This window comes from Piliocolobus tephrosceles, chromosome 1 (assembly GCF_002776525.5).
Source record: "Piliocolobus tephrosceles isolate RC106 chromosome 1, ASM277652v3, whole genome shotgun sequence".
Taxonomy (NCBI): Eukaryota; Metazoa; Chordata; class Mammalia; order Primates; family Cercopithecidae; genus Piliocolobus; species Piliocolobus tephrosceles.
In genome coordinates, this window is record NC_045434.1 from 130684245 (window position 1) to 130704701 (window position 20457).

General features: G+C 35.1%; 1 protein-coding gene across 1 annotated transcript in view; it reads left to right on the plus strand.

The window, feature by feature from the left end:
• Positions 1-8241: 8241 nt before the first annotated feature.
• The window catches only part of LOC111528091 (probable ATP-dependent DNA helicase HFM1), a 187990-nt gene continuing 175774 nt past the window's right edge, over positions 8242-20457 (plus strand). Inside the window, 7 exon segments of the mRNA XM_031935750.1 lie at positions 8242-8302; positions 8406-8507; positions 8905-9050; positions 9921-10015; positions 10686-10818; positions 14058-14106; positions 18034-18114. Coding sequence (XP_031791610.1) covers positions 8242-8302; positions 8406-8507; positions 8905-9050; positions 9921-10015; positions 10686-10818; positions 14058-14106; positions 18034-18114 — 667 coding nt within the window.

Consider the following 20457-nt stretch of genomic DNA (forward strand, 5'->3'; position numbering starts at 1 on the left):
CACTTTGATTTCTTTGAGCAGTGGTTTGTAGTTCTCCTTGCAAAGTTTCTTTACTTCCCTCATTAGCTGTATTCCTAGGTATTTTATTCTTTTTGTAGCAATTGTGAAAGGGAGTTCATAGATGGTTTGGCTCTCTGATTGCCTGTTGTTGGCTATAGGAATGCTAGAGATTTTTGCATATTGATTCTGTATCCTGAGAATTTGCTGAAATTGCTTAATAGCTTAAGAAACTTTCGTGCTGAGAAGATGAGTTTTTCCAAATGTAGGATCATGTCATCTGCAAACAAAGATAATTTGACTTCCTCCCTTCCTATTTAAATACCCTTTATTTCTTTCTCTTGCTTGATTGCTCTTGCCAGAACTTCCAATACTATGTTGAATAGAAGTGGTGAGAGAAGGGATCCTTGTCTTGTGCCAGTTTTCAACGGGAATGATTTCAGTTTTTGCTCATTCAATATGATATTGGCTATGGGTCTGTCATATACGGCTCTTATTATTTTGAGGTATGTTCCTTCAGTACTTAGTTTGTTGAGAGTTTTTAACATGAAGGAGTGTTGAATTTTATTGAAGGCCTTTTCTGTGTCTATTGAGGTAATAATGTCTTTAATTCTGTTTCTGTGATGAATCACATGTATTGATTTGTGTATGTTGAACCACTGTTCCATCCTGCGAATGAAGTCAACTTGATCATGGTGGATAAGCTTTTTGATGTGCTGCTGGATTCAGTTTGCTAGTATTTTATTCAAGCTTTTTGCATCAATGTTCATTAAGGATATTGGCCTGACATTTTCTTTTTTTGTTGTATCTCCACCAGGTTTTGGTATCTGGATGATGCTGACCTCATAAATGGGTTAGGGAGGAGTCCCTCCTTTTCAATTTTTTGGAATAGTTTCAGTAGAAATGGTGTCAGCTCTTCTTTCTACTTGTGGTAAAATTTAGCTGTGGATATTTCTGGTCCTGGGCTTTTTTTGGTTGGTAGGCTAGTTATTACTATCTCAATTCCAGAACTCATTATTGGTCTATTCAGGGATTCAGCTTCTCCCTGGTTCAGTCTTGGGAGAATGTATGTGTCCAGGATATTATCTATTTTTTCTAGATTTTCTAGTTTATGTACGTAGAGGTCTTTATAGTATTCTCTGATGGTTTGTATTTCTGTGGGGTCAGTGGTGATATCTCCGATATCATTTCTGATTGTGTTTATTTGATCCTTCTCTCCTTTCTTCTTTATTAGGCTAGCTAGCAGTCTATCTATTGTATTAATTTTTTCAATATACTAGCTCCTGGATTTGGTGATTTTTTTGAAGGGTTTTTTCATATCTCTATCTCCTTTGGTTCAGCTCTGATCTTCATTATTTCTTGTCTTCTGCTAGCTTTGGGGTTTGTTTGCTCTTGGTTCTCTAGTTCTTTTAGTTGAGATGTTAGGTTGTTCACTTGGGATCTTCCTAGCTTTTTAATGGGGGAATTTGGTCCTATATGTTTCTCTCTTAACACTGCTTTAACTGGGTCCCAGAGATTCTGGTATGTTGTCTCTTTGTTCTCATTAGTTTCAAAGAACTTCTTGATTTCTGCCTTAATTTCATTATTTACCTAAGAGTCATTCAGAAGCAGGTTGTTCAGCTTTCATGTAGCTGTGTGGTTTTGAGTATATTTCTTTATCTTGAGTTCTAATTTGATTGTGCTCTGGTCTAAGAGACTGTTTGTTATGATTTCCGTTCTTTTGTATTTGCTGAGAAGTGTTTTACTTCCAATTATGTAATCAGTTTTAGAGTACATGCCATGTAGCTATCAAAAGAATGTATATTCTGTTGAATTTGAGTGAAAAGTTCTGTAGCTATCTAACAGGTCCACTTGATCCAGACCTGAGTTCAGGTCCTGAATATCCTTGTTAATTTTCTGTCTCAGTGATCTGTCTAATATTGTTAATGGGTTGTTAAAATCTCCACTATTATTGTGTGGGAGTCTGAGTCTCTTTTTAGATCTCTAAGAACTTGCTTTATGAATCTGAGTGCTCCTGTATTGGGTGCATATATATTTAGGATAGTTAGCTCTTCTTGTTGCATTGATCCTTTTGCCATTATGTAATACCCTTCTTTGTCTTTTTTGATCTTTGTTGGTTTAAAGCCTATTTTGTCAGAAATTAGGATTGCAACCCCTGCTTTTTTCTATTTTCCATTTGCTTGGTAAGTTTTCCTTCATCGCTTTATTTTGAGTCTATGTGTGTCTTTGCATATGAGATGGGTCTCTTGAAGACTGCATACCAGTGGGTCTTGGCTCTTTATCCATCTTGCCCATCCTGTGCCTTTTAATTGGGGCACTTAGCTCATGTACAGTTTAAGATTAGTATTGTTATGTTTGAATTTCATTCTGTCATCATGATGCTAGCTGGTTATTTTGCGGACTTGTTTATGTGGTTGCTCCGTAGTGTCACTGGTCTGTGAACTTCAGTGTGTTTTTGTAGTGGCTGGTAATGGCTACTCCTTTCCATATTCCGTGCTTCCTTCAGGAACTCTTGCAAGGCAGGCCTGGTGACTTCCCTCAGCATTTGCTTCTCTGAAAAGAACCTTATTTCTCCTTTGCTTATGAAGCTTAGTTTGGCCAGATATGAATTTCTGGGTTAGAAATTTTTTTCTTTAAGAATGTTGAATATTGGCTCCCAGTCTCTTCTGGCTTGTAGGTTTTCTGCTGAAAGATCCACTGTTAGTTTGATGAGTTTCCCTTTGTATGTGACCTGACTTTCTCTCTGGCTGCCCTTAATGTTCTTCTTTCATTTCAACGTTGGAGAATCTGATGATTATGTCTCTTAAGGTTGATGTTCGTGTGGAGTATCTTACTGGGGTTCTGTGCATTTCCTGGATTTGAATGCTGTCCTGTCTTGCTAGGTTGGGGAAGTTCTCCTGGAAGTTCTCTTGAAGTATGTTTTCCAATGTGATTTCATTCTCCCTGTTTCTTTCAGGTACCAGCCAGTTGTAAGTTTGGTTTCTTTACTTAATCCCATATTTCTTCGAGGTTTTGTTCATTCCTTTTCATTCTTTTTCTTTTCTTTGCTTTGCTTTTTGTATTCTTGTCTGCCTGTCTTATTTCAGAAAGACAATCTTCTAGCTTGGAGATTCTTTCCTCCACTTGGTCTGTTCTGCTATTGATACTTGTGATTGCATTGTGAAGTTCTTGTGTGGTGTGTCTCAGCTCCATGAGATCAGTTATGTTCCTCCCTAAACCGGCTGTTCTGGCTATCAGCTCCTGTATTGTTTTACCATGATTCTTACCTTTTTTTTTTTTTTTTGCATTAGGTTATAACATGCTCCTTTAGCTCAGTGAAGTTTGTTATTACCCACCTTCTGTAGCCTACTTCTGTCAATTCAGCCATCTCAGCCTCAGCCCAGTTCTTTGCCCTTGCTGGAGAAATGTTACAGTCATTTGGAGAAGAGACACTATGGCTTTTTCAGTTTTCAGTGTTTTTACGTTGATTCTTTCTCATCTTTGTGGGCTTTTCCGCCTTTGATCTTTGATGTTGCTGACCTTTGAGGTTTTTGTGGGGTCTTTTTTGTTGATATTGTTGTTGTTTTCTGTTTGTTTGTTTGTTTTGCTTTTAACAGGCCACTCTACTGTAGGGCTGCTGCACTTTGCTGGGGATCTGCTCCAAACCCTGGTTGCCTCAGTTTCTCCTATGCCTAGAAGTATCACCAGTGAAGGCTGTGAAACAGCAAAGATGACAGCCAGCTACTTCCTCTGGAAGCTCCATCCCAGGGGAGTACTGACCTGTTGCCAGTCTGCATGTACCTGTAGAAGGTGGCTGGAAACCCCAGTTGGGATATCTCACCCAGTCAGCAGAACGGGATCAGGGACCCCCCCACCAAAGAAGCAGTCTGACTGTTATTTGGTAAAGCAGGCGTGCTGCATTGTGGGGAATCCTTCCTTGTCCAGGACACCTGTATTCTCCAAAGCTGGCAAGCTGGGGCAGCTAAATCAACTGAATCAACTGAACCACAGAGATGGCATCTTCCCCTACCTCCAGGAACTCAGACCCATCTCTGGCAGACTCCAACCCACTGCCATTGCTTGCTGGGATTCCAAGCCAGTGCCACTGGCTTGCTGGGATTCCAGTGGGTGTTAACTTGTGAGGTGCCATGGAAGTGGGGCCCACAGAATGATATTTTTGGCTTCCTGGATTCACCCCCCTTCTTAGGGGTATGTACTGATGGATTTATGTAAAACTCCTGGGTCTCTGTGTGTGCCTGAGTGGCTGCTCTCTCAAGACTCTACACAGCTCTGTGTATCAGACCCAAGGCCCTGGTGGCATGGGCTCATGAGGGGATCTCCTTACCCATGGACTGCAAAGATTTGTGGGAGAAGCGTGGTTTCCTGGGTGGGGCTGCACACTCACTCACTGGTTCCCGTGGCTGAGGGTGGTGGTTCCTTTGGCTCCATGCCACTCCTGGGTGGGCCGTTGCCCCCCCACCCCCCAATTTCTTTGTTCTCCATGAATTGTGTTTGCCCACTCAGTCCCAATGCAAGAACCTCGATATTTCAGTTAAAAGTGCTGAATTCACTCACCCCTTTTCATTCCTCTCTGTGAATGTTGTAGACTGCAGCTGCTTTTAATTGGATTGATCAACTTTTATGTTTTCTTTGGAGAAATGTTCTTTCAGATCATTTGCTCACTTTTAAATTGGCTTTTTTAGTGCTATGAATTTGTAAGAGTTCTTTATAAAGTTTGGATATTAACCCCTTATCAGATATGTGGTTTCCGAATATTTTTTTCTAGTCCATAGATTGTCTTTTTTATTTTGATGATTGTTTCCTTTGCTTTGCAGAAGCTTTTTAGTTTGATGTAGTCCCATTTATTTATTTTCGCTTTTATATTCAGAGCTTTTGGTATGATACCCCAAAAATTCATTGCCAAGGCCAATATCAAGGTGCTTTGCCCTATGTTCTCTTCTGGGAGTTTTATGATTTTAGGTCTTACATTTAGATCTTTTGTCAATTTTTGAGTTGATTTTTGTGCACAATATAAGGGTGCAATTTTATTTTTTTGGATATGGAAATTGTTTTTCCAGCCTCATTTATGGAAGAAACTGTTGTTTCCCTATTTCTTCTGGTGCCCTGATAGAAAATTAGTTGCCTGTGTATGTGTGGACTTATTCTGGGCTCTCTCTTCCATTCCATTGGTCTATTTTTCTGTTTTTATGCAAGTACTATATTGTTTTGGTTAGTCTAGCTTTGTAGTATAATTTTAAATCAGAAAGTGTGTACCTCCAATATTCTTTTCCTTCTCAGTTTTGCTGTTACTATCCAGGGTTTATTGTGGTTCCGTACTAATTTTATGATTTTTTTTTTTTTCTGTTTCTGTGAAGGATGCCATTGGAATTTTGATAGGGATTGTATTGAATCTGTACTTCTTTGGGTAGTATGGACATTTTAACAATATTAATTCTTTCAATCCATCAACACAGGATATCTTTCCATTTATTTTTGTCTTGAATTTCTGTCACCATTGTTTGATAGCTTTCAGTGTACAGATCTTTTACCTCCTTAATTAAACTTATTCCTAAGCATTTTATTTTTTGATGCTATCATAACTGGGATTGTTTTCTAGATTTCTTTTTCAGTTAAATTATTATTTGTGGTTTAAAATGCTACTAATCTCTGTATATTGATTTTGAATCCTGCACCTTTACTGAATTATTAGTTCTAACAGGTTTTAATGAGTCTGAGTTTTTTTACATGTAAGATAATGTTGTCTGAAAATAAAGATAATTTTACTTCTTCCCTTCAAATTTGAGTTCCTTTTATTTATTTTTTTCTTATCTGATTGCTCTTGCTAGTACTTCCAGTACTATGTTGGACAGAAGTGGTGAGAGTGGGCATCCCTGCCTTGTACTGTGTCTTAGTGGAAAAGCTTTCAGTTGTTCCCCATTCATTGTGATGTTGGCTGTGGACTTTTCATAAATGACCTTTGTTAACGTTAGTTGAGAAGTTTTCCTTATATGCCTGCGTGTTAAGAGATTTTATCAAGAAAGGATGTTGAACTTATCAAATGCTTTTTCTGCACCAATTGAGATGATCTTGTGTTTTTTATCTTTCATTCTGTTAATATGATATATCACAGTGGTTGATTTGCATGTATTAAACCAGCCTTGCTTGCCAGGAATAAATCCACTTGACCATGATGTATAATCCTTTTTGTTGTGTTGTTGAATTGAGTTTGCTTACATTATATTGAGGATTTTTGCGTCAATATTCATCAGAGATACTGGCCTGTAGTTTTCTTGTAGTGTCTTTATGTGACGTAGGTATCAAAGTGATAGTGGCCTCACAAAATATGTTTGGAAGTATTCCCTCTAGCTGTATTTTTTGGAATAGTTTATGAAGTTTTGGTAGTGATTCTTCTTTGAATGTTTGGTAGAATTCAGTTGTGATGCCTATCTGGTTCTGGGCTTTTCCTTGTTGGAAGATTTTTCGTTACTACTTTGATCTCATTATGTGTTATTGGTCTATTTAAGCTTTCTGTTTCTTCCTGATTCAAACTTAGCAGGTTATATTTTTCCAGGAGTTTGTCCATTTCCTATATGTTATCCAATTTGTTAGTATTAATATATAATTGTTCATAATAGTCTCTTATGATCTCTTTAATTTCTGAGGCATCTGTTGTAACTTCTCCAATTTCATTTTTTGTTTTATTTGGTTCTTCTTTTTTTTTTTTTTTTCTTAGTCTAGCTAGATGTTTATTTATTTTATTTTTTCAAAGAACCAAGTCTTGGTTTTATTGATCATTTTCTGTGTTTTTTTGGTTGTTCTCTATTTGATTTATTTCTGTTCGGATCTTTATTATTTCCTTTCTTTTGCTAACTTTGCATTTAGTTTGTTCTTTTGCTCACTCCTGTAGGTATAATGTTAGGCTGTCTATTTAATATCTTCTTTTTTCATGTAGATACTTAATGCTTAAAATTTCCTCATGAGTTCAAGACCAACCTGACCAATATGGGGAAATCATGTCTCTACTAAAAACACAAAATTAGCCAGGTGTGGTGGCACATGCCTGTAATCCCAGCTACTCAGGAGGCTGAGGCAGGAGAATTGCTTGAACCTGGGAGGCATAGGTTGCAGTGAGCTGAGATCGTGCCATTGCACTCCAGCCTAGGTCACAAAAGTGAAACTCCATCTCAAAAAAAAAAAAAAAAATTTCCTCTTAGAATCACTTTTGCCACATCTCATAGGTTTTGGTATGTTGTCTTTCCATTGTTTCTTGTCTCAAGATATTTTTAAATTTCCCTTTTGGTTTCTTGGACCATTGATTGTTAAGGAGCATGTTGTTTAGTTTCCACATACTTGTGATTTTTTTCAAGATTTTTCCTGTTATTGATTTCTAGTTTCATATTGTTGTGGTCAGAAATGATACTACATATGATTTCATTTGTCTTGAATTTAGATTAATTAATAATAGTTAAATCTAATTTTGTGGCTTAATGTATGATCTGTCCTGTAGAATGTTTCATATGCACTAGAAAAGCATATACATTCTGCTGCTATTGAATGCAAAGTTCTGATTTGTCTGTTAGGTCCATTTGACTCAAAGGAGAATTCAAGTCCAGTATTTCTTTGTTAACCTTCTGTCTGGTTAATCTATTGTTATTGAAAGTGGGATATTGAAGACCCCTACTGTTATTTTATTGCTGTCCATCTCACTCTTCATGTCCTTTAATAATGTTTTATATATTTTGATGCTTCAGTGTTGGGTGTTTATATTTTTACAATTCTTATGTGCTCTTGATGAATTGACCCCTTTATCATTAAATTATGACCTTCTTTGCTTCTTGTAACAGTTTTTTTAAATGCCATGTCTCAGAGCACTGGAAACAACTATTGTTTATTTCCATGGGGTTTTTTTGTTTGTTTGTTTGTTTGTTGTGCTTACTTACCAGTGATATAGTAGTTTTCAAAATTGTTACTTCTTACAATTTTTTTAGGCGAATTTTGAGAGTAGACTTATATTCTGACTTGTTAATCACCAATTATGTTGTTTTCTTGGGGAAAGTGAGTTTTCTAAATTCTTCGCTTAAAAGTGAGCTTTAATATGATAGCTCATAAGTTTAGGGACTTTTGAATATGAAAGTTGGGTATTTTCTACTTCTTAAAAATAGTTTTCAGATAATGATATTGTGAAATTTTTTGATACATCTAAGTTTTAAAATAATAAACTGTTTCAGAGTTCTTTAATGTTACTGGGAGTAACTCAATAATTTTATGGTATTTTTAAATAGGTTACAGAAGTATGCATATTCCATAAGAGATTCAAAACTGAGAGGTAGGTTTCGAGATAATTTTTGAATAGCATTTTCACATACAGATGAAAGGTGCCAATTATTGATGAAATATTAATAGTAACAGCTGATATATTTCTATTACAGATATCTTAAAAGATGGTGCTGCTTATCATCATGCTGGTATGGAGCTGTCAGATAGAAAAGTAGTTGAGGGAGCTTTTACTGTTGGAGATTTACCAGTTCTTTGTAAGTAAAACGTATTTCTTGTGGATACTCTAAAATATTTTGGAAAATTATTTTTCAGAGGAAAAATGGAAAAGCTCAAGTATTCTGCTTGTTTCTGCTTTTCTTCTGAGAATATAAAATTAAGTGGTTGCCTATGCATGTAGATGTTACAGTAAATTCTTTGGCAATGTTTAGTTCTTTATCATATTATTGAACATAGTGTAATTTGAAAAACAAGAATTTAATAGGTTTTTGGATTTAAGTGTGTTACTATTTTAGATTGTAATGTTCTTTTTTCCTTTCTAAATTTCTTATATATGAGTTTTTATTACCTTTATAAGAATGTCTTTTATTAAAAAGTCTTCCTGAAGCAATAAAGTTAAATGGCTCAAAATTACTATGTCTTAATCTGATGCAGTTACTACCAGTACTTTAGCTATGGGAGTAAATTTGCCTGCTCACCTAGTAGTTATAAAATCTACAATGCATTATGCTGGAGGACTGTTTGAAGAGTACAGTGAAACAGATATTCTACAGATGATTGGTAGAGCTGGTCGACCTCAAGTAAGTGACAGTAACTTTGCTTTTTATACTTAAAAACATAATAAAAACAAAAAAAATGTATTTTTTGATTAGCTGTCATAATTATATCAGGCTTAAAAGTAATATAGTAGAGAAAATTTACCTTTAATGGAGGAATAAAAGTAAAACAAGCCTCACCAACTGGGGCATACTTCCTTCATTCTGTCTAAGCTCGCACTGGCTGATGAAGGGATGGGTTTATGAATGGGTATTCTGTTAAAGGTCTTTTTTTTATTATGACTTTTTGTTTGTTTGTTTTGTTTTTTTTTTAATTCTGAATGGAGGTACTCAGCATTTTGGATGGAACAGGTTTTCCTTGTTTAGAGCTGTCACATTACAGAGCATGTAACATCCCTAGGTCCTAGCAGTAAATGCTAATAGTGTTCCCAGGCATTATGACAAAAGTCAGCCCAAATACATTTCAAAACATACCCTACTCTGACAAATACATGAATAAGTCAGTTTTGTAGGTATTATGGGAACATCAGGAAGAGCATATTTTCAAAACATTTGTAAATATTATGTTATACAATTCTATAATTTCATAGAGTAATCAGATTGTATGTAAACTATACCAAATCTTACAACTTTTATGCAGTTACCAGAGTTTGTTTTGATTTTATCATTGCCAAAATTATGTTACATTGAAACCAAAGTGATATTTACAGCTATACTCTTGGAAGTCTTTTAAATTAAATTTTAGGTTAACAAAGTGAGAGTATTTTTAAGGCCTTTTCAAAGTATTATTGCAGACAAGGAGACTGTTTAATATAAAATGAAAGTCTTGAGTTATTGCAGAGGACTGGTACCAAGATGTGCTCTTCACTAAATTTCTGTTTGTTTTTTCCCCAGTTTGACACTACAGCTACTGCAGATATCATGACTCGATTAAGCACAAGAGACAAGTACATTCAGATGTTAGTTTGTAGAGACACTATAGAAAGCAGGTAATACAAAAAATGTTCCAAAAAGATACTAATGCTAATATAGCTTATCTTATCCTTTTAGAATATCAAAGGGAAATTTGGTTTGGAGATTTTTTTAAGGCCATTTTCTGTAAAATTTTCAACAGTTTAACTAGAAAGTTTGTGTCACTTTAGGGAATTTAATAATTTTTTTTAAAAGTTAGTAGTTTTATTTAGTGGTAGTTCTTGGCAAGCATGTATTCTTGTTTATAACAAACCCTAATTTGTAATAAAGCCTTAGTAATTATGATATTATAACTTAAATATGAAATTATATAAATTTATAATTACTAGTTTGTAATAAAGGAGAAATATTTTCACATCTTATTTTAATAATAGAGGAAATCTGGGACCTATTAGTAAGGTATTTAATGTATTCTCTTTTGAAGAAAGTAGGATATAATTTATGCTTCAACTTTTGTTAAAGCAATAATCTGTCTTCTACAGCCATAGAGTAGAGATATATATCTGAAGCCTTTTTAGAAGCTGAACTGACTTTTTAAGGTTTTCTTTTATGCTTTTGGAAATTAAGTTATAGTTCATGAATTAGTAAAGTGGCAGTGGGTATATTATATATTATTAAAGTTAAAAATTAAGAGTTATGGCATTGAACTGCATATTTGTAATGCAAAGTTTTTTTTTTTTTCATTAGTTTGCACAGACATCTTACTGAACATTTAAATGCAGAGATAGTACTGCATACCATTGTGGATGTGAATATTGCTTTGGAACGAATACGATCAACTTTGCTTTATATCAGAGCCTTGAAAAATCCATCTCATTATGATTTGTTACTTTGACTTGGAAAAGTAGTAATTTTTTCAAGCCAGCTAGGTCTGTATTTCTACTAATAAGTTACAGGGTAGATTATAGAAACTAATAGACAACAAAACAAAAAGTAACAACAGTCCCAAATACATTTAGAGACAAGAGCAGACAAACTGAGAAATTTTTATCTGTTTTACTTCTAGTGTTTCAACAAGGTTTGAAATCAGCACTGTTAAAAATAGATCTAGTAGAAAAAAATTCAGCTCCAATAAAAATAACAGAAATGTCTAAATCATTGAAAATAAGTTAAAGTTACAAAAAGTTTTGAATTTTATATGTACTTAGTGTTCAACTACTCTTTCTGAGTTTATTACTGTTTATTTTTCAATTTATAAGAAATGAAAGTATATAGTGCTACTGTTGCTGCCAGTTTTCATCTTGCTTCTAAAGCTAACCCACATCTGGTTATGTGGCTTCCAGAGGGTTTTTGCATTCATTCATTCAACTTGGGGTTGTTGAATACCAAATTAAAGCCTGACTTAATGAATTATTCTAATGCACAGAGGTTCAAAACTTTCATATCTCAAAGAGTAATTAATATAAGTCTATATTAAAAGAGTATCTATATAAATATTCATATCACTTAAAAAATTTCTGTTTCAACTAGGTAATACATTTACTTAGTTCAAAAATCATAAAGTGAAGGAATATATACAACTAAAATTCTTCCATATATATCCCCACCCACACAGTTGTTCAATTCCCATCTCTCCCCTTTCCCTCCCCTAGTTCTGTAATCATTGGTATATCTTTTTTGTATAATATTTTTTGCATATGTAAATAAGAAAATGTAATTTTATTTTTCCACCATTTAAACACAAATGGTGGAATATTGTATTCATTTTCCATTCCTTTTAACAAATTACCCTAAAACAAATCATCTAGAAACAACCAGAATTTATTATCTTGCACAGCTTATGTGGGTTAGGAATCTGGGAGTGTCTAAGCTAAGTGGCTCTGGGTCAAAGGCTCTCTTCAGATTGTAAGATATGTCAGCTAGGGCTGCAGTCATCTGAAGGCTTTTCTGGGTCTTGAAGATTCACTTCTAAGTACTCTCACTCACAGAGCTGTAAGTTAGAGGCCTCAGTTTCTCACAGTTGTTCGTAGGCCTCAGTCTTTTGCCAGGTGGATCTTTCCTCATAGCATGGCAGCTGACTTTTCTCAGGATGAATGATCCAGGGGAGAAAGAGAGAGAGAGACAGAGACAGACTAAATCAGAAGCAGCAGTGATTTTTTATATCTTTGTCTCTGAAGTCACACATCATTACTTCTGCTTTATTCTGTTTTTTAGAAACAAGTCACTGAGTCTTGGTCACATGAAGGCAAGAGGGATTAAGTTCATCTCTCAGAGGGGAGAATATCAAAGAATTTGTGGGCATTTTTTTTTTTTTTTTTTTTTTTTTTGAGATAGCCTCTTTGGTTGCCCAGGCTGGAGTGCAGTGGCACAGTGTTGGCTCACTGCAACTTCCACCTCACAGGTTCAAGCAATTCTCTGCCTTACCCTTCTGAGTAGCTGGGATTACAGGCATGCACCACCATGGCTGGCTAATTTTTTGTATTTTTAGCAGAGACGGCGCTTCACCATGTTGACCAGGCTGGTCTTGAACTCCCTATCTCAAGTGATCCACCTGCCTTGGCCTCCCAAAGTGCTGGGATTACAGGCGTGAGCCACCGTGCCTGGTCTTGGGCATATTTTTTTAAACCTCCATTATTTTAGTCTTCTGCACATTCTTTTTTTTTTTTTTTTTAGTATGTCTTGGAAGCTTTCTTGAGACAGGCTGTTGCTCTGTTGCCCAGGCTGAAGTCCAATGGTGTGATCACAGCTTACTGCACCTTCAACCTTCTGGGCTCAAGTGATTTTCTCACCTCAGCCACCTGAGTAGCTGGTACTGCAGGCCCATGCCAGCACACTGGCTAACTTTTGAAAAAAAAAAAATTGTAGAGGCAGAGCCTCCTTATGCTGCCCAGGCTGGTCTCGAACTTGTGAGGTCAAGCGATCCTCCCACTTCACCCTCCCAAAGTGCTAGGATTATAGCTATGAGCCACCATGTCTGGCTGGAAGCTTTTTTTAAATAGCTAAATAATATTCCATTTACTTAAGTATCACCTATTTAAATGATCCCCAATTGATGGACATTTATGGTTTTTCTAATTGTTTGCTATTACAAACAATGCAGCCAAAAAATCCCTTCATTTTTTCCATGTGTGAATCTATCTGTATGACAAATCTCTAAAAATGAAATTCCTGTGTCAAGGGATATATGCATTTATAAATTTGGGTAAATTTCTACCTTAGTAGCTCATATACCTATCAGCAGTGTTCAAAAGTGCCATATTTTGTTTCTCCAGCCTTTCCTTCAGGGTGTATACTTGTGTATTTTTATGAATATCAAGTATGAATATTGATATCTTTCATGTTTTAATTTTCATTCCTTCATTTTCATAGTTACTTTATTTTCTGTAGTTACTTTTTTGTATTGAAATATCACTTATAGTAAACTGCAGAAATATGAGGTGTACAGGTCAATGAAGTTTTATATGTATGTTTATACACACATATACACACATGTAACCACAGCCCAGATTAAGATATAGAATATTTTCTAGATGTTCCCTCGTGCTCCTTTTCTGTCAGTATTTGCCCCCAGAAGTCAATACTATTGTGACTTATATACCATAGGCTAGCTTTATCTATTCTTGAAAAGATTCCATTTCTATGAATATAAATCTTTTGATGAAAGGAAATTATTAATTTTAAATAATGTTGCTGTGAACATTTTTATATATATATTTTGATACACATGTATAGTATATCTGTGGGTATGTGCCTAGGAGTGAAATTACTGAGTTAAAGGGTATGTGTAGTTTCAACTTCAGTGAATAGTACAAAATATTTGTATTACCAAACATGTTTTCATAGGAACATTCATGTTACAATGAAAGTTCGTTAGAAGATATTAAACACTTGACAGATATTTGCTATGTGTAAAACATTTGGAAATTTATTCCAAACAATTCTTGTTAAAATATGATATTCCTGTTCATTGTTTCTATGGATATTTAAGCCTTGTTTGAACTCAATAAGCTGAGATTTTTTTTTCTTAGACTACTCTTCACTAGTTAACTGGTGTATAAACTGGGCCTGTAAAGATGAACTAAATTCTATTTTACTTTTTGTAAATTTTCATGACGTGCAGGTTTTGCATCTGGATTGAACAAAGATGGAATTGAAGCAAAATTACAAGGTTAGGTGCATTTCATTCTAAAAATTAGATTCTATATATTTTAGTGAAAAAGTTCAGTTATTGTGAAAGTAAGAATATGCTTTTGTAAATCATTTTTTAAAAAGGAAACTTATCTGTAGAAAAATAATGTGAACTATTTCTTTTTCACACAAAAAGCTTGGCATATGTACTTTTTTGCTGAATTAATCAATTTATTCTGTCAGAATATCTTTCTTTGTATAATATGTTAACTTGGTTTATTTGGTTGTTATTCCTAACATCACCCTAGTCTTTGAAAATATGCCTACACATACACATTGTATTTTTTCTTTTTTAAAAAACAGTCTTACTCTATCACCCAGGATGTAATGCAGTGGCGTGATCATAGCTCCTTGTAACCTTGAACTCTTGAGCTCAAATGATCCTCCTGACACAGCCTCCTGAGTAGCTGGGACTATAGGCATGAGCCACCACAACTGGTTAATTTTGTAGTTTTTGGAGTCTCACTGTGTTTTTCAGCCGACCTGGTCTCAAACTCCTGGCCTCAAGTGATCCTCCCACCTCTGCCTCCCAAAGTACCGAGATTATAGGTGTGAGCGACCATGCCCAACATGTATTTTTTCTTTTCTACTTAATTTTAATTGAAAAATAGAAGCCTAGATTGATTATGGGCTTCATATCCCAACCTGTGCCAAAGATGTATTCCTATCTAACCTCAGCTTTGTTATTTAGTTAATCAACTGGTATTTCTTACTTGTTTTTTAAAACATAAAATATTGTTAGGCATTTATTCAGATTAGAAATTGCTACCTTTTCATTGTGTTGAGACTGTCTCTTTGGTAAAAGAAAAAAAGTTAGATCCTCCAAAAATATTTAGCTAATTTAAATTTATTCTCTACTTGTATTACATGTGTGGCAAATAAAAATGCAGAGATAAAGATAAAGTAGTAAAATTGTCTTGCTTAAAGAATAAATAAGTTGTTAAAACATGGTCATAACCAATAGCATATATTTATAATGCTGCTGTATTCATGTTGAAATACAGATTATAAGTTGTGTTATCTTCAAGGTATTGATTAATTTTGTAATGGGATTTTAAAAATTAAACATATATTTTGAAAATAATGATCAAATGCACTCAAGAAATTAGACAGTCCAAGAGGTATATTGCTATATTCAGATAACTTTAATGTTTTATCTTTCGTTAAATTAGCAGAATCACAGCTCATATTTGCCTTATCTTTGGTCACTATAGGGTTAGCAAAGTTTTGCCTTATAAACAAAAGTAGCTAAATATAACTGAATATTAAGGTTTTGGTATTGTAGGAGAGAAAAATAGTAACATCTTTTCCTCATTCATTGCAAGGTTCACAGCTGACACTCCTGTAACAAGACAGATTAACAAGAGAAAAGCATAACAAATTTATTTAATCAAAGTTGTATATAACATGGGAGCCTTCAGAAATTAAGACCCAAAGACCCAAGGAAAACTGTGTTTCTATAGCAAACCTAATGAAAAAAAAAAAATGGATAGTTGTCGAGAAACATGACTGGACAAAAAGGGTATTATATAATGTTAATAAACTGGGCAGAACTTAACAAGGCCCGTTTGTTCAGATTCTTCTTGGCCTCTCTGTGTAGCATTCTTTCTTCCTGGGCATGAGACAGGACCATTCCATGGGTATAAGACAGGACTATTCCATACCCTGGAATGAGGGTCTTAGAATTTAGACAAAGTAGGTCAGAGAATTCCTTTGTGACCATGTTTCACACAGAAAGGCAGGGAAAGGTCAGAGTGACCTTCTTGTTTCTGAGGTCCTCTCAGTCTTACTGAGTTCGAAATGCTTTGGGTTAGCATTTTCTGAGTGCTGCCATTATCCTTGGAGATCTGCCTTAAATCTCTCAGGAAGGATCGTTAGCATAGTATATGCTGTTTCCTAAACTTGTTTATACTTTCTTACGCAGTATACTCTAATAGCTTCCCCATTACTCTTAGAATAAAATACAAATTTTCACCACAGCCCAGAAAATCCTGCTTGATACCTCCCTGCCTATCTCTTGTCACTTTATGTCTCTTTTATTCTACTCTCACCAAATTGGCCTTCTTGCTATTCCTTAAATACACCAAGCTTGTTCCCACATCAGGTCCTTTGCACATTTTGTTCCCTATTTTTGGGACACTCCTTGCATACTTCACATGGTATGCACCTTCATTTTATTCAGGTCTCTGTTCAAATATTAAATTTTTAGAGAGGTCTTCCTGTGGTATCTTACTTAAATCCACCTTTACTGAGAGGAGGACAAAATGATTCTAATGTTGTTATTGTTGTTTTCCTTGTTTTTAGAAAAGGTAATATGTTTATTTTGACAATTAGGGTGAGGATAGCCTTACTCTATATCAAAATATATAGCATTTATGAGAAATATATATAGGTTGGGCATGGTGGTTCATGCCTGTAATCCCTTTGGGAGGACAAGGTTGGCAGATCACTTGAGGTCAGGAGTTTGAGACCAGCCTGGACAACAAAGGGAGATCCCACCTTTATAAAAAGTTATTTTTAAAAATTAGCAGGTGTGGTGGTACATGCCTGTAGTTCCAGCTACTCGGGAGACTGAGGTGGGAAGATTGCTTGGGTCTGGGAGGTTGAGGCTGCAGTGAGCTGTGATCATGCCACTGTATTTTAGCCTGGGCAACAGAGTAAGACCCTGTCTCAAAAAAAAAAAAAGAAAGAAGGAAAAGAAAGGAAAAAAATGAAAAGGAAATAAACATAAACTTTAGTTAAAAGATTTAAAATTCTACACAATCATTCTATACAGGTTCTTAGCCTTATGTTTCTTTTATACGTGAAACCGTATATTTATTTGTATGTTGACTGCTTTCTTCTATAAAATATAAGTTCTAAAAAGAAAAACCTTGTCTTGTTAACTGCTGTAAACATAGAGCTTAGAATCATGCTCAGCTTGTGGTAAAGTAAGCATTTTTCATTGACTTACCGGGTAATGGGTAATGAACTGATTTAATAGTGGGTAATTAAGAAAATTAGAAAAGACTTCAAAATCTTTACTTAACCAAACACTTAACACTATCAAGCTGTCTAAACAGTGCTGCTTAAACTAAAGTATTTCCCGAAGAACTCTAAGGGTGTTTTTTTGAGTGGCTGCTCTATTTAGGATTGAACTATTACAGTATTCCCACTGTCTGCTCTGAACTATCCTGTATCTCCTGGAGTATAGCATGAGGCAGAGAAGGAACTGTAAGCAGCAGATCACTACAATTGCTCTGATCCCCATCAATAGTGAGCATGAACTAGCATTGCTTCCTGTCAGAGAAACAAAAGTAAACACCTGAAAGCATCAGTTAAAGTTGTTGCTTCAAGGAAGTGGCAAAGAGGGAGGAGGGGGAGAACTGGTGGTTTTTGGAATAATCTTTGCAGAACTGTTTGACTTCTTATACTTTGTGCATATATTAATATATCTTTGATAGAAGTTTAAAGAAAAAATAAAAGAAAAAGAAAACCATTGCCTTAATGGAGGGCAGATAGCAAAGTGGTTACTTTGACCTGGAGCAAGTTACGTAGCTTCTATTCTTTTAGTTTCCTAACCTATATATGAAAATATCAGTGTCTACCTTATTGTGATGTTTTGAGGATTAAATGAGGTAATACCTGTGTATCATGTATTACTGAAAACTCCTAGTTTTAAGTGTTATTTCTACTGACTGAATGTTCTTTTTATTACTTGTATTCTTGTTACTTTTAGAAAATATTTTTAGCGTATTAGTTAGCTTTTTTATTTAAATGAGCTTTTTCTTACCGCTTAATTAGGGACTATGGTTCTTTTAGAACAATTACACAGTAATAACACAACTTTAACATATTTAATAATAAATTATTTTGCCCTACTTTCCTATTTTACTAAAATTAAAATGTGTTATCTATTATTAAACAGAATTATGTTTGAAGAATCTGAATGATTTATCATCCCTGGACTTAATAAAGATGGACGAAGGTGTTAATTTCAAACCAACTGGTAATTTCCTATTATTGTCAGTAAATTTAACAACTGTTTACTTAAGACTAAATTAAAATTTTGTTTTACTAAAGTTTAGATGATGATAGCTAAATTGTGATCTCAGTTCTCAACAGGGTATCATCATTATTAGCCGTAGGCATGATAAATTTAAACAAGTCCTATTTGTAAAAGGATAGTTTCTTTTTGACAGGTGCACAGAATTTGTCTTCACTGATTCTGGTGACTTCTGGCAGAGGAATGAAATGCTTGAATCCTTGGGTTGCTTTAAGCCTCTTATAACTATTACAGATATACTTTTATTGGTATGCTTATAATATGCTTTTTATATTCTTAAATATTCAATCATTGATAATCTGGTGGTTAAACTTCTGTAAGGTTAGGAAAAATATCTTTTCCTTCTACTCATCTTAGGTTCATTAACTGGGACTCCTATAACAAAATGTATTAACAAGAGAAAAGCATACAAATGTATTTAATATGTTTTATGTGACATGGCAGCCTTTATAAGGAAATGAAGACCCAAAGAAATGGTTAAACCTGAATGTTTTTATGCCAGGTGTGATGAAGATGGAAAAGTCATGGAGAAATATAATAGGACAAAGGGGATGTGAACTAAGTGTAATAAATTGGGGGAAATTTAGCAAAGCCTGTTCATTCAAATTCTACTCTGTGTCTATGGAGATAAAGATGCTCCATTGTTTAGGTATAGGGAGGGCACCTCTCACATGAGGGTGTTATGACTTGCTTCAGGGGAAGGCCAGAAAAATTCTTCTTGTACATGTTGTTTCTCAAATTCCTACAGCTTAAAATATTCAATAGGCCAAGATGCCCCATTTTGGGATGCGTGCCCTGAACCCCCCCACCCCGGCTCTTTAATTTCTATTTAGAGTATAATAAAAGAGGGAAAAGATGTTTTGTGGTTTTTAGCACTCATGATTAGAAGTTTTTGGAGAAAATGACTTTATTATTCCAGTTAATCTTTTTAAGTAAAGGTAATTTATTGTTTGAAAGTTCGGTGATTTGGAAATTTTTTTTTTGAATTCAGAATCTATCTGTTAACTTTTGGCATGTACTGTTCATTTTTAATGTGTTTTTTACTTACTTGCAACCATACTGTAGAAATACATGATTTTGTAAAATGTTAAAATTTATATTTCATATAAGGTTAAGTTTTAAAATAATTTGCTGCCCTGACTTTCAGCCCGACATTAATAACATTTTTTTTTCCTTCTTGGTCGTTATTTTGATACACCTCATTTTGTTTGTGAGAATTGTCTTCTGTGTGTTCTAGGGCATCTCACTAGAGGGGGCATTAGAATCACTAGGACTTCTTCTTCATCTGTTTTTTTTTTTTTTTTTTTTTTAGAGACAAGTCTCACTCTGTCGCCCAGGCTGGAGTGCAGTGGCCGGATCTCAGCTCACTGCAAGCTCCGCCTCCCGGGTTTACGCCATTCTCCTGCCTCAGCCTCCCGAGTAGCTGGGACTACAGGCGCCCGCCACCTCACCCGGCTAGTTTTTTTTGTTGTTGTATTTTTTAGTAGAGACGGGGTTTCACTGTGTTAGCCAGGATGGTCTCGATCTCCTGACCTCGTGATCCGCCCGTCTCGGCCTCCCAAAGTGCTGGGATTACAGGCTTGAGCCACCGCGCCCGGCCTCATCTGTTTTTATATACTTTCATTCTCATCAAGAAATGCATTCCTGCTATCACTTCTTTCTTGTGGTACTTCTTGAATCCACTGATACTATTCCTTTTGTCTTTAAACATACCTAATAAATGACCTATAATAACATTTATTCTTTGTCAGTCATCAGTGAATAGTACTTAGTTAATTTTGTCTTCTTAACACTCCACTCTTCTGGTTCTCCTTCTTCTTTAATCAGTCTTACTTTGCTGACATTTCATGCTTACTATGTACTTCTTTCTTTTTTTTTTCTTTTTTTATACTTTAAGTTCTAGGGTACACATCCACAACGTGCAGGTTTGTTACATATGTATACATGTGCCATGTTGGTGTGCTGCACCCATCAACTTGTCAGCACCCATCAACTCGTCATTTACATCAGTTATAACTCCCAATGCCATCCCTCCCCCACCCCCCTCCACATAATAGGCCCTGGTGTGTGATGTTCCCCTTCCTGTGTCCAAGTGATCTCATTGTTCAATTCCCACCTATGAGTGAGAACATGTGGTGTTTGGTTTTCTGTTCTTGTGATAGTTTGCTGAGAATAATGGTTTCCAGCTGCATTCATGTCCCTACAAAGGACACGAATTCATCCTTTTTTATGGCTACATAGTATTCCATGATGTTATGTGCCACATTTTCTTTTTTTTTTTTTTTT